General features: G+C 38.1%; 1 protein-coding gene across 1 annotated transcript; it reads left to right on the top strand.

Annotated features, from left to right (window-relative positions):
- The first annotated feature begins 15,635 nt into the window (after nt 1-15,635).
- slc35f6 (solute carrier family 35 member F6) lies at nt 15,636-22,442 on the top strand. Its single transcript, XM_035679028.1, has 6 exons — nt 15,636-15,826; nt 18,026-18,098; nt 18,585-18,756; nt 19,145-19,360; nt 19,914-20,024; nt 21,089-22,442. The coding sequence occupies exons 1-6, from the start codon at nt 15,750-15,752 to the stop codon at nt 21,580-21,582; spliced, it is 1,143 nt and encodes a 380-aa protein (XP_035534921.1). The 5' UTR covers nt 15,636-15,749; the 3' UTR covers nt 21,583-22,442.
- The last annotated feature ends 1,405 nt before the right edge of the window (nt 22,443-23,847 follow it).

The raw sequence follows: 23,847 nt of genomic DNA, 5'->3' as shown, positions 1-23,847 counted from the left end.
GGAAAAAAATGCATGGATCTATGGGTTTAAGGACGCAAATGACATCTGACAGGCTGCAGTTCTTCATGCTTGGATGGTCAAGCATTACACAATGAACTGAGGAAAAATTCAATGTGAAGTGATGCTTACATTAAACCACTTTTTTGTGCTATTAACTTGTATAAATACCAGAAAAGGTTAATGACAAATTAATATAAATTGCAAAGACAAATTGATATATTTCCTGTTTTCTTGTAGGAGGCTTTTCTTCACTTCAGAAAAAAGTAAAGATTCATACAAGTGACCTGAGTAGAAAAATAACACGCAGGGGCTCATTGGGCCAAATAAATGTTTTCCAGCGTAATTAGACAGAAGCCACAGTATATGCATCACTCTCTGCTACAGTATGGCTGCTAAAACTTAGACTTAAAAAGCATTTCTATCACTCAAGAAACCAGCTGGAAAGACTAATCTTTACCATGTCTTGTTAGTGGAACACTGACTAATCAGCATGCTGTCAAATCAAGGCACTGATTTTGAGAGAAGAAGCAACACAAGTGTTTGTAACTTAACAAGAAGACTTGAAGGGGGCTGGCAGAAGAAACACCACATTCCTCATCAACAAGGCCATCTCTCAAAACATGTGAGATACCTGAGGTGCCTGAAAATGGGTGAATTCTCATTTTCTTTTATTCAATTTTTCTTCAGAAGTGAACAACCAACATTTGCAAACACATAATCACCTCTTCTTTCATTATCTTCATGCTTTTCCTGTCACTCTTTTGTCTCCTGAGATTGGCAACTTGTAGAATACACTGTCATTATTTCACAGAATAATCTCTGGATGAGTCCTGCTCAGAGGTGGCAGAGCATATTCAAAGGAATAAATGAAAGTGGAGAGGACGACAGTGGTTGTTTAGTGGGTGATGGGTTTTCTAATCTTTCCAGAGACCCCAACTCTGAATGTCCAGTATTCCGTTCTTCTCACATCTCAGTACCATTGCATTGCATTAAGCAAACAAATTTTTCACAGGAAACTGAAAGTACGCCTGTCTGCCAGGAGCTTTATCTCACGAGCAAAGAATGCCATTAATGGCTTGCTCCACTCTCTGTTGTTAATCACATAGAGAGGAAATGTCTTTTTATGTGCTGAAAACCATCTCTCCTGAGGAAAGCAATGAGAGTTGTGTATTACGAGCTGACATGTCAGTGTCATAATTACAAATTGCAAGCTTTCCAGTGCTGTTTTTTTCTCATCAGTCAGTATGTGGTATTTGATCTTTTAAGCACCCAGCCACTTTATTTGCTTTCCTGAGGTTGATAGCAAAGAAACACTTAAATGTCACACTAATTGTTGCCACTTACAAAAAAACAAATCAGCAAAATGTCAGCCATCAAACAGATCTGCACACGTTTGTAAAATGGACATTTCTCTTTCTCTTTGTCCTTTCTTTTTATTATTTCTCATTGGCTAGAAAGTTTTTGATTTCTTTTTTATGTTATATTCTCTTTTTTTTATCACCATTCTTCTGTGTCTCACATAAACATTGCAGCATTTATGAGAGGTTGCATAAACTAGCAAAAAGTGACACAACGTCAAAGCAGTCATTGTCTGTAGAGGTTCATCTTATTAAAACATCATTGCTGATCTGGGCCTTCCTCAGAGCATGAACCCAGTCCTTGTTTACAGTTACATTTTACAGTTCCTTCAGGATTTTGCAGGACATTTTGGGGGATTGTTGTGGCCTAAAATGTTTGATTTTATGGCAGCTTTTCTAAATATGCACAATAGTTGCAATGACTATTATTACTTTTGTACAATTCATTAAAATCGAAGGCAACTTGTTCCACTGAGGATAAACTTGCACTAATTGGTGGGTAAATGTGAGATTTGTGTGGGTAAATGTGTTTGTGCAGGATACTACAAGGATTGGTTTGACAAGGTTCGATGTGGTTGTCATGACTGGACAAAATTGCAAGGTCACGTAGAATTAATTGGGATTAGTTTCATTTGTGTTAATTGTTGCGATCGCAACATTGCAAATTCATGAAGGGACCACATTTGTATTTATTTATTAAGCTTGAAGATTCAGCAGCTTCACACAAAAACACAAACTCATCACTGCAAGCACTGCAGACCCAAATTCCATACTTAAGTCACATCATAACTAAACCGTCACCATGACTCCACCCGCCAAGGAAGATCACAAGATGTGGTTGAAAGCTCTGGAAAGTGGTAAGTTGGTAAGTTGGGGGGTTTTTTTGTCCAACAATTGTAGAAATACACCAATTAATGTTTCTTGCAGACATGAGAAGATTGATGCCACTTTCATGCTTTTTCTGTTCAATATAGAGATATTCTATCTGTTTCCCCCATTTCCAGCTTCATATTTACTGTACAGATACAAGAGTGGTATCGATCTTCTCATCTAACTCTAGGCAAGAAAGCAAATATGCATATTTTCCAAAAAATGTTGAACTGTTCCTTTAATTAAAGCTGCATTGTTTAGCAATGATGATAGAAAGGTTAGCTTCACTGTTCAGTGTGATCATTTTACTGTCTGCTGGCAGCAAGCTCAGACAATTGACTGATGTTGGCATAACATTTTGATGGTGTCCAGATGTTGATACAACACCAACTCTCATTAACAATGAAAGCCAATGTAAATAAAACAAAATCAAAATTGAGATAATGAACATAATCATCCATTGTTGGTCCTTGTATCTTCTTGTGAAATCAGGATGTGAATGTCTTCTGTTCCTGATATCAGAACAGTTTCCACAGCTGCTCTAATGTAATCTTTTTTTACACCTCTCTTGTTCTCCTTCACCAAAGCAAAGTAGCTGCTGCAAATATTTCCTTTCTCGACAGAAAGAAGATGTAGCCAAAAAGCTCCTTTTCCTGGTCTCTTTGTTGTTAGTCTGCCTGTCTTTGAATTTAAATTCTATTCAGTTCAGAAGGCTTCACTGGCATGAGCTTATAAAGAATCTATGATGGCAAAAACATGATTTAAAACAATGAAATCTAATAATTAAGTTATAATGTCTTTAAATAATACTGTTAATGGGCTTACAACTAAAATCAGTTTATAATAACAAAGGATGTGTGAGGAAAGCTACGCTCTGTTTTATAATAAGTGAAAAAATTAGGCAAAATTTGATGTATTGCCAGTGGGGATCATTTCTCTCCTCTTTGGTGACATTTAAAGACCAAGATTTCAGAAAGATTGACGTTTTAATTTTCTCTCACTAGCACCTGGAGCAGCTTCTGTCAGCAGAGGAAATTTTGGGATACTTGTCATAATGGCAGGTACTGTAAGTAGACAACTCTGACTTCCTCACTCTCGCTCCTCTCATCTGATTTCTTGTTTTTTCTTTTTATGTTAAAGCAATCACAAGAGGAATCTATGTGCAGATGCTTTTCATGTGCCATACAACTGAGTGTGTGAGAAATAGGCTCTACAGAAATAATGGATAGGACTTAATGTCACACTTTTAGAAAAATAAAACATTTCTATTGAATTCAGAACAGATTGACCCTGTTACATCTTTATTTTACACCTAAATAAACACTGGTTTGAAGCAGCTGGCTTGCACGTTTCAGACCGACTGTAATGTGATTACTTTAACTGATGTAAAGACAAAATGGCATCCAGCAACAGGGATGCTGGGGAGGGTCTCATCTTATGTGATGGTCTGACATTAGTGGTGTTACATAACTGTGACCGCCGGCAAAGGCTTAGCTGCCTCCTCACCCCTCCCACCACCCCTCCTCCTCCCCGTGACCTCCCATCTCCTCTGTAATCATTCTGCTTGCATGGCTTCAGACATGAACCCAGCTCTGTAGCCAAACAAGCTGTTGGCACTTGCCGAGATGTTCTTCAGATCAGTTGATGCCGTCAGCTGAGATGAGAACAAGCGGGAACACTAGCCAGAGCATGCAGAATTGGACCAGGAGCCATGTTACTGATTTCACAAAAAAAATGTGATGTGCTACAGTGAAACTGTAAAGCTGGGTGAACTAAGAAGTGAAGACGCTACCATTATTAGTTCATGTTTAGTACAGAAAATGCTGGATGATTCTTTTACTGGTGCTGTTACTGGTATAGTTTAATTTTTTTGTTAAAATAAGATAATGTTTGAGTCATTCACACACTGGTGTTGGTGAAGCTGGGATGCAATTTGGTGTTCAGTATCTTCATGCTCAGAGACACTTAGTCACTGGAGGGTTGAACCAAAAACTATAAGAAATAGATGACCCGCTATACTACCTGAGCCACAGCTGCCCCTAATTAATCTTGCAAGAGCTGGACTCGTGACATCCATCTTGTCGTATTTTAAGCTATGCGCTTGATTCTGAACCACAGTGGTTTGGACCAGCCAGCATCCTATGAGGAACTACTGGCAGCTACAGCATGAGTTATGGCCGTGGTTTAATACTAGGTGTGTGTCACAAGTCGACAGGGCGAGAAGTGACACAACAATGGTGGCTACTAAAGAGGTTAGATGCTGCTATAGCATCAGTATTATCAGAACTGAAGAGTAAAGCACTGAAGACTTTTCTCAATGGAAAAGATACTTTTGCACTTCTCCTACTTGACTCCCAACTGAAGTGAGACGGTGATAGAATGATGGTTCATCCAATCACCTACCAAGTATTTTTTGAAAGCGCCTGCACTTTTCCAAACACTTTCCAATGACGACTTCTCAGATGATTCTGTCAGGAAACAGTCAGGTTAGCCCCTAATGTGTTTGCTATACCCTCTAACACCGTGGTTCCCTTCCTCTCTGCTAGCCACCAAAATGAGGTTGCACAAGAGGTCTCTTTCCTCTAATTTAGCCTTTTTTCGTGTGAATAACTGGATCATTTTACCACTGGAAATTATTCAAATAAATTAGTTTTTGGTTGAACTGGTCATAGCCAGCAGACATAACCAGTGACAAGTGGGTCAACATTGCTTAATATTAAAGGGTCACAGACCAAAAGGTTATTGAACCACTGCTCTAATATATCTCATATACCTTTACTTTCAGCTAGTGATCCTGTAAAATAAAACAACAACCATAACTTAAACAATCAACAATATATGTTAAAAGAACAAAAAACTATTTTCTAGAGTAGCAATAGATTTTGCATATTCTACATTTAGGACTCAACAGTAGGTTAAATATACTGTTGTGATATTGTAAATGTATTCAATTTAACTCTATTTCTTTGGATAACTGAATTTATATTATATATTTTTATATAAATATATTTGTTTTTGTTATGTTTTTAGCAACTTCACCTTACAGTACCAGTGAAACACTCAGAGAAAGCCTTGAAAAACCCGAAATCAATACAACTGCAAAATATCAAAACTTCTCTAAAAACATGTACACACCAGGGAACAACCAATTAAACTGTTCAAGGAGTGTGTGTGTGCTGCTGCTGCTGCTTTCTGTTTCCTCTGCTTTCTTTTCTCCATGTTCACTAATCTTTTATTTATACTAAACGGTGTTGTTTCTCTGTCTGTAAATGTGCTGCTGTTGTCTTGGCCAAGTAAGACAACCCTTTGTCTTAACACACCAAAATGTGCAGAAAAGCTGAGTAAATAGCAGAAAACCTAAACCTGTTGTGGGTTTGTTGTCGGTCACATGAGTCCCATGTGAGACTTTTGCTGATTGAAGTATCTGGTGTTGGATCATTACCTGGTCTGTGTGTAGTCAGAGCTAATACATGAATAATGGGGAGGTCTACCAGGTTGATTTGATAAAGCAGCACTGCAGAGGGACGATCAAAAGAGAGAGTCACAGCCACCAGACAACAGACAGCATGTACCTGCTGTATTAACACAATCTAATGAATCTACATCTATCGTTCCTTCCAAAAGTCACAGCTGACTTACTGTAAGCAATGTATGTAAGTTATCTTATGTAGCTTAATTAACTTACGACAGGTACATGATGTAAGTTGCAATCTTTTTCTTAACCTAACCAAGTAGTTTTGTTGTCTTACTCTAATCAAACTGCAACCTGCAACAGATAACAGCCACTTAATCGGCTGATAACATTCAAAGCAGGTGCTGGAAGTGATGATGCTGCTAGCCTAATTTTACTACTACTGCTACTAAAAACATAACATTTTATCTCTTATTTATATCCAATCTTAATATATTTCTTGTTATCTATTCCTTCTGAGACATTTTTCTTTCTCCAGTGTCACAGTGCATTGAATTCAAAACTGAAAAAAGCAACACCCTCTTTTGCAAGAGTAGACAGAGCTTCAGGGAGGCTCTGTCACATGTCAACCTTGGAACCTCAACTCTGCTTTGACAGCCAAAAAATAGTTCATTGTGTTTTTATTTAATCCTTTCGTTTTTAACATCCTTGCCACATGTCTTACTATTATAATGTGGAAACAAATTTGAATAGACTCAGGTGAGGTTTCTTGAGGACCTTATATTGTAACAATATTGTAAAACAACCTCATATTGAACAGCAAGTAGAGCGACACTTGCCAGCACATCAGGGAAACCCTACAGATACAAGCTGCTGTGTGTTGTGGCAGATTTAAAAGCTAAGCAGTAAATTCCTTGGATGCATATAGCCCAGTTTTTTTTACTCCTTATTCCAAGCCCAAGGTGTGTCTAAATGATTGAAATAGGTATCACATCACAGCCTTCATGGAACAATTTCAATTGTGCCATTTTATCTAGAAAGAACCGCTGAGAGCCTCGGAAATGTTTCTGACTTCAGCATGGATTAACATCAAATCTGCAGCGCTGCCCCGGTGTCACTTGTGATTAGGTGTCCTCCAAGAAGATGTGCAGGAAAATTTGCCAGGCCCTCCGTACTCCGCACACCCCAGCCCTGTTGCGAAGCTCCTCGAAGGTTAGATAATCAGCCCAGATGTGAGCTGAAGTGATTGTTGTGAAATCCATACACAGAGCTTGTGCAAGATCAACAAGAAATGTTACCTGTGGAGGGATTAATGGCGACATTAATACTACTAATAATCATCGTATGTTATAATACTCAAAAATATTATTTTGTCAAAGAACAAGAATTATTATTGAGCTTTCTGTTGCATATCACACCAATATAAGTGACATAAAAATGTATTCTGTATTTAGAAATATGTCTTCTAATCAGAAAATACAAATGAACTAAAAATTATGTTTTAAAATGTGATTGTGCTCGAATTAGCTCAGTGGCTAAATTTCACTCATAGTCACAACTAAAAACAGACAAAAACACTAAAAAAACTTTGAAAATAAAGAGGTTGAGTTGGGAAGAAATGTTGAACTGTATGTTTCACTTTTTTAAAAAAAAGCAAGACCTCCCCCAACTTTAACTATATTTTCTTTGGACCCTTGCCTTTAATTAACTGTACTGAGTTAGAAATAGGAAAAGCATTTAAATGTACCCAATTTAAAAATGTCACATGTGAAAGGTTTACATGTTCACAAAATGTTCTGGCCCTCTTTATGTTTTTAAAGAAGAAAAACCTTCCCAGTAAGCTCTTGTTTTATGCTTGAGAGAATTTGGTTTTATGTGCAAGATAATACATATAAACAAAGCATTAATGGTCTTGGTTGTACTATGGAAGTGCCATAAAGTGGGTGACTTCAAATGTATCATGTATTGTGAATGTAAATGTGTTTAAATGTGCAGAAGTGGCAAACATAAAAGCAATATTTTTTGTGTAACTACTTTGATCTCTTTTTTAATAAATCTCACAAGGGAAGGATGCAGGCAGAAGAAAACAATAAAATACTCTCCCCTCTCTCCATTAAGCAAAATGAAAAGTTAGAATAGCCTTCCCCTTTTCTGATCCCTAGCGTAACACATTGCTCTAACAATCTTAAACAAACAATATAGCCAAACTTGTATAAAACACTACATACAGGTTAGACTTCATCAGTGAGAATGCATCTGCTACCAGCCAGGAGCAGGGTGTTAAATGGGTTTCAAAGGGTCATGTGTAATGGTGAGTGCCATACTAGTGATAGCCCTGTTATTGAGATCTGAGAGGTTAGGAGAACAATAAATATAACACTTCTGAGTTCTTAACATTAATATTGAGTGGCTTCAGTGTGAAAGAAAGGTGAATAATAAACAAGTGCAACCCCCAGGTGGGCATCAGAAGGTGGATTTTATTTTCCGTGTCAAGAATACTTTACATTTCAATTCTCCTCTTACGGAAATCTCTCAAAGGGACGAGCCTAGTGTGTTTGAAGGCCTCTTCAGGCGATGCAGGGACTGCAGGAGAGTACCGGTTCCGGCTATTACCACACTGAGCACCACTGGAGAACGATTGCGTAACCAATGACAGCCCTCAGCGGATGATGCATAATCACGACAACTGTCCTTGTGTGCTGCTGATACAGTAGATAATAGTTAGAGAGAAGACGAGTGGACAGGGTAGACAGTGGGTCACAGGTCAGGCGTGTATGCGTCAGAGATTTTGTGATATTTTAAAATGCACGACATTCTGCATTTTATTAACATTCTGCACAGACAAGTTGCTGGATGAGACAAAAGGTCGCAGTTTGTGTCAAAGATTAAAAAACAAGCAATTAAGCAAGATTTTGGGACACAGAGACTGATTGTAATGCCCTACCTGGAATTATTTCCATTTGATAGTTGTATTTGTTTTAATTCAACATTGAACACACTAGTTATTTATCATTAGTTGTACATAAAACAGCATTCAAATTTAACCAGTTTTTGGAAGCCACAAAGTTTTAGCGGAGACAGATTTATAGTCCAGCTGATTATGGTGATCTGATCCTCGCACAAAGAGAACCTGTCCTTCTGTTACCGTTACCAAATAAGGACTTGAGCTTCTGCTCCTTACATGTGTTGCTGCAAGCGCTGCTGTGTCATGGAACAATTGTAAATAATTTCTCAAGCATTTGAATTTCAAACATCCTCAAAAATGTGAGTATATATATATATATATATAGTTTGGGTACAGATTTGCAATCTTAATTTTTACCTTTATTCCTGAATTAACTCCATTTCTGTTTTAATACAATCTTTCACTTACGCCTAAGATTTCCAAAATGGAAAGAATGATATTTAAAGGAATAGCTCTGCCCGGAAGTCGTGCTTTGTGTCTGCAGAGTTTATAGTAACTTTTGTTTATTCTATTACGGTATTTAAAGCTCATGCAATAAATTTTAGTCTAGTAAAATAACAGCGCCAGTAAAGGTAAGCCACAGTTTCAACAAGGCCATACTGCAGTTACACGATGACTGTAAACATCTGAAAGTTATCGCACAAACCTGACAATACTGAGAATTTCAGATTTATTTTTTTCATTAATGATGATACAACTACAATATTTACAAGTGATTTCCAGCCAGGGGGACCCCCAGAGGGTACTTCTACAGTTGCCAGATGGTACTTGGAAAGCTCAACTATGCTCAGCTACAAAAAATATAAATTATTTGATTAAAGAAATATATTCACATATTTGTGTGAAGGAGGAAAATAACCAGAGAAATCAGACAAGTCAGTTGTAATATTAACATGTTGCAATTAAGAGTGCATGAACTAGTTGTGTGCAGACAAGTTGTCATAGTTAGGTAAAAGAAACAAATGGATAAACAGTTTTAAAATAGTTACCAAAAAGTATGAATTAATATAGTCAGCTAAACATAATGGACAAACTATTGAAATTGTTAGTGAAATGTGATGAATAAACAATTAAAATAATTAGCTAAAAGTGATATTAGTTATATTAATATTAATGCAATACTTAAACATTGACAATTGTATGACAATAATAACAGTTTATTATGAGTAAAGTCACCTGTATACAATGCAGTCATCTAATATTAATTTTTGCTGTATATGGAGTATGTGTTACATTCTGAGTACAAAACAGGATTTTTATATATACTTCATAATAACCCTGCCTCTCCCTGCTTAATGGACAATCATTGCTACTGTTCCATTAGATAAAATGACCTCTAGATCAACCACTACTTCAACAATAGTACAATAATTTGTATCGCTGTGCATTATCTGACATTTGGGCCTCTGCACTTACTAGTTAGTGTACTAACGGAGTCTCAAAGTGGTTAATCAACTGATGTTTAGGTCTAAAATGTTTTTTTAAATACTGGCCAATAAAATAAGTGTATTGCATTGCTCCTGTTGGAAAATATTGCACAACCACTGATCCTGCTGAACCTAATGGTTAATTAACTTATTTGCTCATTAACTCAACATGGCTCCGGCTCTCCAGTGACCTCCGGGTTATTTGCTAAAAAGCAAATGCATGAGGGTATTCAGTGGTGAACAGTACCAGAGGGCTCAGATGAAAAATTACATTACATAAGCACGTCAGGATCATGTCAAATTAATGTATAGGCATAAAACGTTAACCTCAGTGCTTTAATGCCGTTGTGTGGTGGTAATGGTCAACAGCAGCACAAATGCAAACATGTGCTGCATTTTTTCTGTGTTTTTCTAACAGAAAGGGACTTGTCTTTCAGCTAAATTGGTAAAAAAATAAATAAAGTTGAGTATGCCAATATGGTTGAAATAACTAAAAAGGAACTGAGTGCTGCCACCAGCTGCTTACTTGCCACATCCAGCAGAAATCATGCGCCAATCCCTGCCACCCCCCGACTCTACCAAGCTCCTCTAAATGTTCTGCAGTGCCTTCTTTCCACTCATAAATCTTTGCTCTACCCTGAAGCTACAAGGTCATCATCAACCAGAAACCTGCATTTAATCTGCATGGTACTGTGATTTTAGTCTTTTGAAATGGAAATGAATAGGTTTTGTTGGGTTTTGTGGTGTTGTATGTATGGGCACTAACAGAACGGGGGAGTACAGTAAAATAAAATGCAGAACCACAAAAATAAAATGTAGTTGAGACTTTCAGTAGTATTGCTGTGGAGGTGTTCATGATAAGGTGACCAGTCAGTAAATACTGTATATGGTAGAAAACAATTACGTTGATTACAGAGGCTGGAAAAGTCATGCAACAGGTCTGGCAAGATGTAGCTTAGCTACAGAGTTATGGTTAAAGCCACTGTTTCAGAAAGGTACCTGCGGCCGGGTGCATGTATCCTTGTGTGTGTGTGTGTGTGTGTGTGTGTGCACGACACAATCAGAAACCTGGACCCACTAATAAAAAACAAACGTCCCCATAGTGCTACTAGAGGACAAAAAGTCTGCAGGGACCCTTTAACTGCCATGTGTTTTAACCCTTATTTGACCAGACACACTTAACACCAGCGACAATTGCGACAGCTGATTTTGAAGGGGCTTGTCAATTCCTGATGTTTGAATGCTTTCAATCTTTACAAGCCAATCTGCTCCCCAGTGTGCCATTACTGCTTCATTTATAGAGCTGGTGCAATCAGTATGAAGAATTTAACAGCTTGTTAGAGGCTAAACCAATGCCAGGACTGCATACAGTAAGCAACAATAAACCTTCAAATGAAGTGTTTAGACACTAACTTTTTTCAATAATTTATAAGTGGAACTGTACCCAAACAACCAAGCTTCATCATTTTGTGTAACAGGACTGCTGCCATGTTATTACAAAACTATTTAAAGGTGGTCAAAGTCAGTCATTCTGGAGAACGATAGTTGATTGTTGAGTCTCATTCCCAGGTCGTCAAAGTCAGTGAGTGAACGCACTCATCCAGGTCATTATACTGCTGTAGATGTCAAAGGTAACTGGTAACAGTTATTGGAATAGCAATAGCAGCCGACGTTAAAATACAGTAACATAGACTGACACTGTTCTGTTACGGACAGTTCACACAGGAGGCAGGTTTATTCCTAATAAGAAGATTATTTATTGTTGACTGTTAAATCTTGAATGGAACCAGTTCAAGAACCAGAGCTGATTTGGTGGAAAAGGGGAACTTCTGGTCCACACTTCTCTTCCAGTTGTAACTATCACATTTTAGCTCGTAAGGTGACTGTGAAGCAGGCCGATATTGAAACTAACTACTATTACAAGAAATGCAAAACATTATAGTTTCATACATAATACATTTCAGCGATCTCACATTTTGAATTAAAAATGTTGTTTATTTCAGAGATTCCTCTGCGCTCCAGTAGAGGTACACGCACCATAGTTTGAGAACCAGTGAACTAGGCTATTTATAAACGATAACTAGAAGGGGTTACAAAAAAGCATGAACTCAGCACTTCTAGCTACTACAATGAAATACATATAAAATACTTTTTAGTTGCGTTGCTTATATTTGAAAGATAGCTATGTATTTTTGGATTGCAAGAATAAAAATTTGTGATTTTGTGATATATAGTATATAGCTTTCTTTGCCATATAACACACCATCTTTACAATAAAGAAACAAGCTCTAAATATAGACTCAAGATCAGTCACAAGTAATTAAAGATAATCAGATTATAGCAGAGATTTAAAGCCTCCTTAAGTCACTGATTACATTTGTCAGCAGGTGATCTTTGATCTGAACAGCCCTGCGTTTTGCTCTGCACAGTGCAGATGTACATGTTATATAACAGCATGGAGTCACAGGGTCACCAGTGATATCTGTGTATGCACAGGTGAGCGCTGCTGAGCGATGATCATGAATAATTCTGTGTTCTGTTCGGTTTGGACTGTTGAACCACAGTGCAGAAAGGTGGACATGCAGCTCTTTAACAAGCTGTGACCAGTCTGCTCGGCTGCCATGTGACATTTCAGTGTCCTCAGATGAGCTGCGTGTACATAAAGTGCTCCCCCGTCACCTTTCCTCTCCCGCAGGTCCAACCTCACACCCCTGGAGGTTAGGCTGTCAATCAAATGTTTCCAGGCCATTCAGCATGAAATGATAATGCTCCTGGGCACTCATATTTTTTTCATGGCCGCCACAGATGTTGTGACTCTTGCAGGGCCATTTAAAGAAATACAGGTTCACAGTAGATTATGTTCAGCTTATGTCCTGCAGTGCATGAATTAAATGGTCATTGTAGCACATAGAAGCTGATCTTTTACTTACTTTAGTCTGCTGTTGCAGATTTGGATGGTCCAGTGGAAGAAATCTTGATATCTGCCGGCCAGACTGCCTTTGAATTTGATGTCCTTCTTTAACACCGTTGGGTTCTTTAATGCCACCTTCAGGTCAAACTTTCAACTTTGTACATGTGATAGCTCATGATATGATTAAATTTACATTAAATTTTACTAACCCTAAAGGACAAACCATTTAGATTTGTTTCTATAGATGGCCCACCACTTTGGTCCAGATGAACCATCTCATTATGGGTTGCCATAACAATCATAATCTTCATGTTCCCCAGAGGATGTATCCTAATGACTTTAATGATCTTTTCCTCTTGCAGTACAGGCAGGTTGACGTTTGTGTTTCTGAAAGCTGTATTCAATCGATGGCTTTCCAAACCATAACTATTTTCCAATTTGGTAGAGATATCATGCCCAGAGTATGAAGCCTGTAGACTAACTTAAACATACAATATGTAATTTCTGCCACTAGATCATTGGCTCTAATTTCCAGGCGATTAAAATCATGAGAAACACTGAATAAAACAGTTTTACCTTAAAAATCTGTGTTTCTCCAATGCTGTGCAGAGGGCATGTCAGACGAGCTATTGCTAACATTAGCTCGGCCTGTTTCTCTGATAACTAAAGATCCAAATGCCCGATGACTAAAATCGGTTATCCAGTTAAAAAATATAGTTAAAAAATCTAAAAGGTTCAGAACAAGTCAATTTATGATAGACAACAACAACGCTGACGCATATGCAAAGGTAATATAATGCCATTGACAGGCGACCATTACTGGAATAAAATGACTGAAACTGAAACATCTGTGGGGCTTTATAGTAAAATATATACTTAGTTTGATTTCATCATTTTGCATTACTTGAAAAGATATAAACTGCAAAAGTTTCACTGGTCCTGCTGCAGTAAATCATCCAACACTTTAACCAGTCTAATTTCCAGGTGTTTTCCTTCCCAAGTACGTCCCAGTTCGTAGGAAAGACAGTCCCAGTTTTTTTTTACCTTCATGACAGCACTTGAACAGAGTTATGATAGCTAAAATGTTAAGTGGCGGGAGCCAAGAGGTTTTACTGCTGTCTGCAATGAGAGGAAAGATGAGACACTTCACAAAGAGTCACTGAGCAGATCACTTCTTGATCTCATCAACAGTTTGGGAAGTCACCAAGAATCCTGTTTAGCACCCTGTTTAGCACAGAGTGAAACAAGGTCAATGGCTCATAAACCCATTTCCTCAGCAAAGAAAACTCTGCGTATGATATTTTCCCTTCCTCCAGCTCTGTGTGTGCTGTGCCACAGAGGATTAAAGGTGTTGCGGTTTAATTTTCTTTTTTTCAGGTTCGTGTGGTAACAAGATTTTGGATTAACCTGTAATACACATCCCTGAGTGCACTTTTTGTCTTTCACTTTTCATTTGTAGGTTTTGAAAAGCCTAAATTTGACCTCTTAAGCGTTAAGGGACAGCATCCTCGTGGAAAGTGGAGTGCATGTTCTAATTATAAGCAATGTGAGGCCACAGAGGGGAAAATTTACTGTGGTCCCACTTTCAAAATCCAAGATGGTCTATCTGGTCTTTGACTCCCTCTGCTGTTTGTCCAGGATGCATGTCCTGCTGCCTTTAAGGTCCCATCTTAAACTCCTACTGTATTTATCTACAGAAATTTTAATAATTTGTATTTGTGCATTTGGAAATACCATGTTACACCTACTGTAGTATTTTTACTGCAATAATACTTATAAAACCTTTTCCACTCAGGCTGCAGATATAATAGCTCACTATTACTGCAGTTTTCCCACATCAGTTATTAACAGTTTTAACCCTGAATATGGTTATTTAAGGTGGATTTAATGTAGTTATGGTCCAGGTACAGATCTGGTTGAGTCTTAGTTGTGATCCAAGGCCATCATAATAGTTTGTCTGCAGTCAGTTAGTTAGTTTGTCTGCGAAATAAATCAATTATCTGCAAATAACAAATCATAATTTCACAAATAGTACATTATTTTAGCACAATGTCCATTTAGCTGCTATTCTGGAGCTTTTGATCATGATATCAGTCAACAGATTGAGTTTGTCAACAGTTTTAAATGGAATTGTTCATCTTCAAATTTCCATTTTTTTTCTGAGCACTTTCAGCAGTTAATGGACCTTAATGGAATCGATTACAATGAATTAAAATTAATTGAACATCCATGACTCCATGGCAACTGGGCAAACGTCATCTGCTGATGAAGATCATGTGAGGTGATCAAAGCCCCAGAACATTTGGTATCCTACTGAATGGACAATGTTTTTGTGTCAGCTGCTGTTTCCAAGATCAAGAATGAACTTTGTACCTCAGCTGAGAATAGTCAATGAGTTTCTGTCATTTTTTAATTGTTAGAACTGATTAAACATTGTATATTTTACAAACTATGTAGAGTTATAAAGGGGGTGGTACGACAGATGAGCAAATAGAGCTTAAGATATATAAATTAACACCACGGTTGCAAATAAGCCTTAAAATATCTTGTCTGTATCGTATCAAGATCTTTTCTTTTCACATATAGGGAAGAGGCCTGGATTTGCTGAGCAAACATTCGTGTAGAATTTGGTCGATTCCGTCATTTCCGACCGGACCTGAAGGCAGCGTCTGCGCGGTCAGCTGACTCTGAGTTGTCATGTGGCGTTTACAGGCAGAGCAGCAACAACAACCCAGGTCCCTTTCAACGAAACAACAGCCCGGTGGTCGACTGTGCCTGCTTTGTTTGCCCCACTCACTCGTCCAGCATGGCTTGGACTAAATACCAGCTGTTCCTCGCGGGACTGATGCTCACAACTGGCTCCCTCAACACATTATCGGCAAAGTGAGTAGATTGAATTGTGTTTATTCCCTGGTGTGTTTATAGTTAATGTCACTGGAGGAGAACAATTTAACAAAAAAAAAATACCTGTAGTGCTTAGTAGCAAGCTAGCTAACCATACTAATACTAATAAATAACTCATTATTAAAGCTCAGTCGCTGATTAGTTGTTTTATTTCAGAGTATTAGCATTTAATACAGTTGTAGTTGTTTCTAGTGGCTTGTTAGCTCGTTAGCTTTGGCGGCTAATACACATTGTTGATAAGCTGCTGGTGTGATGAGAAACTACAGTTCAGCTCATTTACATGTGAGGACATTTGGATGTTAATGACAACCTTGATAAGGCTGCAACCATGAAGCAAAATGTTGATGGGATGCAAATACTCTATAAACAGATGTTACAGTGTGTGTGTGTGTGTATATATATATATAATGAAGTTATCATGAATTACCTGTGTTATCTGTGTGGTTTGATGGGACCTGACTGAGGCATTCGTGTTCTGTCAGAGGTTTATTTAATAGCCTAGTTCAGCCTTCTTAAAATACAGCAGCTGGCATCTTTTTCAGGATCATTTGATCGTAAAAACATGAGAAAGTAATGCAGAATTATTATAATCTAACTTCCTAGATGTTCAGATGGTTTGTTTTCTCCAACCAGTAGTCCAAAATCCAAAGATATCTAATTTACAGAAGCAGCAAACAGTGAATCTGTAGCATTCCCTCTGATAAGCAATTAACTGATTACAAATTGGCTACAAATCAGTCAACTGACTAATCATTTCAGTCCTGAAATATTGATATATCTGCTATTATTTTCCCATTCATTCTTTAAAGCATATGAAAACATGTGTAATATGCCCCTTTACATCTTCCTACGCCACAAGAAACGCCTTCAAATTGCTTGTTTTGATCGACAATCGGATTAAAAACCCAAATATTTTAAAAGGAAAGTTACATGAAACTGAAGAGATCTTCACATTTGAATATTTGGTATTTATTAATATATTATTGTCACGATATGAAGAGGTTTCAGAAATTCAATTCAGCTTTTTTTTTTTTTTTTTACTTCTCCATTAATCTGTGATGTCAGCTCTCTGCTGCCGGTCACACACTTCTCCGTCCTTTTTGTGGGTTTTGTCAGCAGAACAAATTTAAAACCTGTGAATCACAGTTTGAGTGTACTTTGTAGTGCTAATGTATCCGACAAAACAAGCTGTGTCATGTTGCTCAGAGGAGTATAAAGCGGCAACTAACAGGTAAGGTTTCACCGCAGCGCCGCCTCACTGGTTTTAAAGCCCTACAGCTGAGATCAGTTACCGGTTGTACAGTTCCCTCTTTCCTTTCATAGGCAAATATCAACATATGAAGGTATTTAATCCAAAACAGTCACCACAAATAAACAGGGTAGGTTTGATTCAGTCAATAGGCCCAGCTCTAGTTTCCGTCTCGTATTGATGAGCTCAGAAGTCGCTGCATTTAAAGGAAGTGCAGTGTCATCGTCTTTAAGGATCCACATTCCCTTGTCTTTCATTTTTTTAATGCAGACACGACGCTCACATGCCAGTCACGCTTCCTCTTACTCTCTGATTGTAAAAGTCAGTGGTTTATTATGTGCGCCTAAGTACTCATTAACTTCACAAGTGGCTTCATTAAATTGTACGACTGTAGAGTATTTTACATGAATTACAGAGTAATTTAAAATAATTCAAAAATATGAAAGAGGTTTGGTGCACAACAAAACTCAGCTCTATAGCAACTTAGCTTTCACTGAAATCTGAAACAAATAAAGTGGGTGCAGCAGTTGTGAGTTGTGATATGTCAAGTTGCAAACTTACAATTATTTTCATCATAAACTAATGTGCTCTTTTCTTTTCTCAATTAATCTGTTACTTGTCGGTAAAATAGCAGAAAAATGTAAAAATGATGTATTCAGATTGCTTGTTTTGTCTGATCCACATTTTATTTATTTTATTTAGTTGATTGTTAAATGTGACTAAGAAAAGCAGCAAATCACCACATTTGAGAATTTGGAACCAGCAAAAGTTTGGAAATGACAACGAATCAATTATAAAAATAATTGGACTAATCTTTGCTGCTCTAGCTGTCTGACAACACCCCCTCTCTCATCGTGGTGTTTTCTATGTATATTTGTTTTTGTAAAATATCCATAATTAAGTTGTAATAATGTCTTCTTGTCGGACAGATGGGCTGACTTGTTCTCAGCGAAGGGCTGCCGCGATGACCCTGATCATGCGTTCTCTCACCCATTTGTACAGGTAAAGTAATAAACTGCAGGTGGCAGCATTGTAGAGCACTTTCATGTATCTTGATGTTTACTGGCTCTTTTATCAAATACTTCCTGATTTAAATCAACATTTTGACACAGCTGCCCTGATCCCCGGTTGACCACAAGCACATGTATGTCTTTGCATTTTAAATAACGCAATCAAGTTGTTTAAACGTACTACAATAGGTTTTTAACTCAATTTAATACTGATGCCTCTATTTGACCTACATTAACAAGACATTCAGCAAGAACATTGGCTACTTCTATATAGTTATTTGTAATGCCTGGAAACACTTCTATCCACAGAGGCTGCCAGAATTAACACAATATGAAAGTTCCTTGTTGCTGCTTTAAATAATTATTCAAATATATGTTTTAAAGTGCTGTTGACTTGTCAGGATCTTTCTGAAAACGAGACGAAGCATCAGAATTGACTTGTTCTGTTTCCCCTCTTTCTCCCGCTCCACCTCTCCAGGCGGTCGGTATGTTCCTGGGCGAGTTGAGCTGTCTCGCAGTCTTCTACATCTTACTTTGTCATGACAGACGTAGCCCGGAGCCCAAGATGAACCCGGGCCAGAGCTTCAACCCTCTCCTCTTCTTCCCACCCGCCATGTGTGACATGACAGCCACCTCCATCATGTATGTTGGTAAGTGACTTTTATCTTTATCTTCTTTAAATGCTCAGAAAACTGAAAACATATTTTGCTCACAGGTTTGGCTAAAGTTGTTTAAAATGCTCATATTTTGTTTTTATGGTGCTCATGGTGTACCTGAGCTTTTAAGAGCTTGTGTCGTGATCTATTCCACCCTTCAAAGGTCAAATATAATGACTTAAGTCCCATTGTTGCAGCCAAACAGAAGAGATTATCTGCTGTTTAAAGAATCCTTTTGTCAGGAAAAGAGATAATGTAGTCAAAGATAATGTTGTTTTTCTCAGGCCACTGCCTTTCAGCTTTATTAGGCAGTATGAGTTTGTTTACATGTAAATAAAATGTGTCAGTTTCTATTAAACCCCTTTATTTTTAACGTTTCCAGCTCTCAACATGACCAGCGCTTCCAGCTTCCAGATGCTGCGTGGAGCGGTCATCATCTTCACCGGTCTGCTTTCTGTGGCATTCCTGGGGCGACGCCTGGCCCCAAGTCAGTGGATCGGCATCCTCATCACCATTCTGGGCCTGCTGATAGTGGGCCTCGCCGACTTCTTCAGCGGACACAAAGACGACAAGCACAAACTCAGTGACATCCTCACAGGTGTGCTTTATTTTCTGCTGCCAGCTCTGTAATCAATGGACAGCAAGAAAAGTACAACTGATAATGTGTAGTCATTATCTGGTTGAATGTTTACTTATGATACAGTTAGGGCCGTACCTGAATCAGAATTTTGTCAGTCGAATCGAGATTAGGCTGTTCAATAGGAAGGTTCGACTATTTGTTGACTATCTTTTTTCCAGATCGGTGCCGCATTAAACTCCTGTATCAGCAGTTCCTGTGGTGGAAAGACATGAGTCTCATGTTTTAATGCTTTTTCTTTATCACCAGTGATGTGAAAACATCTGATCTCAGTAAAAGTGTGTTTCCTGCTCATGGAGTCACTCACAGAGGACGGCAGTAGAGGAGGTTGTATCACCATCTGGTTCAAAAGAGGTTTGGCTGACTTGACTGACAGTCCTCACTGGAGCAGTTAGCGACGGAGCAGCCGCTAGATAGATACACTAGCTACTTATTAACCCCGAGCTCCGTATGAAATGAAACTACTACAATTGGTAAATTAAACATCACTGCTCTCTTTCTGTCTGTCCTGCAGGAGACCTTCTGATCATCATGGCCCAGATCATTGTGTCAGTGCAGATGGTCCTGGAGGAAAAGTTTGTCTACAAACATGATGTCCATCCTCTTCGGGCTGTTGGTACTGAAGGTACATCAGTTGTTCATCTGCAGTTACATGTATTATGTGTTTAGTTTACACTCATGGAAGGACACCAACAGGAACATTTTGACCTAAAATTCCTTAGGTATTGATGTTGAACCTCTGAGGGTGGATTTATTTTGTACCCCCTCAAGTAAATAATAGGGAGGCAAAGGTCAAATGTCCAAAAAAACCAACATTGTCATTGTTTTCTAACAGATACAGAAGTCTATAAAAAAGTATTGTAGCGTTTTGAATATCTTTTCGCGTGTTAACGAGTTGTACTGAGGGACGAACACAGGAACGTTCTCCACATTGTACAAAGACTTTGTCCAAATGAATTAAAGATTATTAAATTCATAAATTAGATGATTCAATCTGCACTAATCAGTATTTTAAATGAACAACACACAGATCTCCTGACATTTTTTATCTTTTAGTTTTACAGGTTGCAGCTTTACTGTTTTGGTTCACTCTCAGCACTCTTATCATTGTTCTACCAACATCAAGCACCCGAGTTTAGTGAAAGTGCTCTAAAGAAAACAGCTGTACGCTTCCTGCTCAGCACCAAGTGGAAGACGGACAAAGTTAGAGACTAGCTAGTGAACATTTTAAAGGATTTAGCAGCTAAATGAAACCAACATTCCCTCTCATTTAACTCTGTTCTGGAGTTAGATTCATTAAGTGCCCAGAAACACAAACTGCAACTGCACTTTATATGGTAATAATGTGTCAGTGACCATAAAAGATCAAGTAGTGCAGCTTTAAGGCGTCTCTGTCAGTGAGAGTGATAAAGACATAGGACTTATCACACACACAGAGAGAAGTGTAACAAGATAAATCTAAGGGTTTGTGAGAATAACAAAAGAAAGCAGGAAAAACATATTTCTGCGATTTTTTCAGACTTTGCTCTAATCTTTACTTTTGTCTCATGAATGAGTGTTTTTGAGTTTTACTAATTCAGGACTCAATAAATGAGTCAAATACAGCAAAGTAGATCATTGTTTGGTAAAACTGGTCACATGTGGTGAAAAAGGTTGTTATAAATCCTAATTAATTCTCCCTATTTCCAGGTTTCTTTGGGTTCTTCGTCCTGTCGCTGCTTCTCATCCCGATGTATTTCATCCACGTTGGCGACTTCGCCGACAACCCCCGCCACGTCCTGGAGGATGCCCTGGACGCCTTCTGTCAGATCGGCCACCAGCCTCTCATCCTGTTGGCTCTGCTGGGAAACACCGTCAGCATCGCCTTCTTCAACTTCGCCGGCATCAGTGTCACTAAAGAGATCAGCGCCACCACCCGCATGGTGCTGGACAGCCTGCGTACGCTGGTCATCTGGGTGGTGAGCTTGGCGCTGGGCTGGGAGCAGTTTCACGGCCTGCAGGTGCTGGGCTTCCTGGTCCTGCTGGTGGGTACGGCGCTCTATAATGGACTGCACCGCCCCCTGCTGGCCAGGATACCGTGCTGCGCCGCGATGGTGAGCACAGAGGAGGAGGAGGAGAACAGCCCGGGGGAAAGGGAGAGACTGCTGGGTGACGGCAGGGTGCAGAACGGCGACGAGAGCTGAAACTCATTGACACACTGAGCGCAGGCGACGTCCCAGTGTACTGGACTGTCGGTCAGAGACACTGCACCTTTCATGTATGCTGTCAGTGAAAGTCTTCAAAAATATTGTTTTGTTCACGCCTCAGATTTTAACTGACCTCACACAATGCTGTTATATTTGAGAGTGTACAAAGTCTTTTAAAGGAATTTCAGAGAGGAAAGTCTGAATCTCAACATATGCTCCTGACCCTCTTACATTACATATTGTATGTAATGGATTTAAAAAAAAAAGAACTTAAACTGACTTAGAATTAAACCACTCAAGCAAATGGTTATGAACGTGACTGTCACACTAGATAAAAAAAAAAAAAAACATCTTTTTGAAGTTTTATGCATATTTTCTGAAAAAATATGTATTATTGTCACATTGTTTCTAATCATGATTTTAATATCTTCTGAAAATGGTGCAATTTTTATGTCTCGTGGACTGTAAGAATGAGGTTTTATTCTAAAAATGTTTCTGACTGTGCAGTATGATTGTGCCAAAGTGTTTTTAATGTTAGCCGGTTCACTACCTTGGACACTAGTTCAACATCTCCTTTGTAATCAATCAGAGTCTTTCTCTCAATCTGAGTTTAGTTAAATACAGGATGTAACATATGCAGAAAAGCCGTTATCAAAGGATACGTCTGTGTATTTCCTCTCTGATTTGTGCTGATGTATGTGTACAGATGGATGTGTATCAAAAAGTCTGAGCTCCTACAAGTGATTTGCACTTGTTATTGTAAATCCTGCTTCTCCTTCTCTATTAGGGTGTTGGCTGTAACGTACAATAAGAAAAAAAAAAGGGAACTGTAATTAAATCACACTTGTTGAATGGTGTAATGGCATTTTTACTCAGGCCTCGGTTGACCTGCCGAAAACTACAGTCAGTGGATGTGATGTAATGTAACAACAAACACATGTTTGCACTGCATGATTAGATAGGTACAATATTTAGTTTAGGGCTGAAACGACTTCTTGATTAACGGATTAGTTGTCATCATAGTTGTTAGATTAAAGCAAATACAGCAAATATTTTGTTTCCAGCTTCTCGAATGTGAAGATTTGCTGCTTTTCTGAGCTTTTTTATCTTTGTAAAGTGAAAATCTTTGGTGTTTTGGACTGTTGGTTGCACAAAACAAGATATTTGAAGATGTGAGACATCATCATGAACTCTCACAACTGGTGATGGTAATTGTTTTTTACCATTATATGACTTAACATACACTGTAATGCAATAAGTTATTTTAACTCAAAACTAATTGTTGAAACAGATTACATTGAAAATTTTAAGTAACATAAACTCAGTTTTTTAAGTTAAAAAGATTCTTGATTAGGCAGCTTTTACTAGTAATTTTAAGTGGCACTAACTTAGTTTTATAAGTTAAAGAAACTTTCCTGATTAAGAACTTTTTAGTAGTTTTTTTTGTACAATTAGAAATTACAAAATTAAATCATTGTCAATTAAGTTAGAACTTACAAAATTTTGTTAGTTTTACCTAAAAACTAAACTGATATAATAGATATCAATGATTTTTTGAGTTGGATCTCGAATGGGACAAAGAAGAAAAGGATTGACAAAGATGATACTATATGCTGATATAATGAACACAAATACATATGTTAAATATCCTTAACCTTTAACTTGACATAACAGGTGTTTTTACACTGACTCTAATAAGGTGAAAATTATGATGAACATGCAACAACCGTCTCACTTTGAAGTTCAGCTCAGTGAAGTGATCAGCCAGTAAAGGGTCCAGTGTCACCAGTTCTAACACCAGCAGCTGACACCTGCCTTCACTTCCTGAGTCAGCCCGACATCCTCCCTAAAGACCGCTCTTACGCTTTACTGGAGGTCAAAGGTTAAACTCTGGAGTCCCCTGAGATCTACACACACGACCCCGTCCAGGAACAGGAGCAGGATGGAGGAAAACGTGTTAATTGAGAAAATACACATTGATTTATGTTAAATAACCACCTGAACACATTAAGAAGTTAGTGCCAGTGCAGATAAATAATGAACAACGAATGATAAGTTATCAGTTGTTTTTAATTGATAGGTCTGTGTAAAGAGTGTCTACCTTCATAACATATACATTTACACAAGGGTCCAAATTATTCTAACAAAATAAAGTAAAATGTAATCTTAAGTAATGTATTTAATTCAATAATTAGATACATTATGTAAGAATTGGTGGACTGTTTGCTGTATTAATAGAAGAGAACCATTGTTTGTCTTTGT

The sequence above is a fragment of the Morone saxatilis genome, unplaced genomic scaffold (assembly GCF_004916995.1).
Source record: "Morone saxatilis isolate NCDOM2014 unplaced genomic scaffold, NCSU_SB_2.0 Contig7, whole genome shotgun sequence".
NCBI lineage: Eukaryota > Metazoa > Chordata > Actinopteri > Moronidae > Morone > Morone saxatilis.
This window is presented reverse-complemented; position numbering and strand designations above follow the sequence as displayed.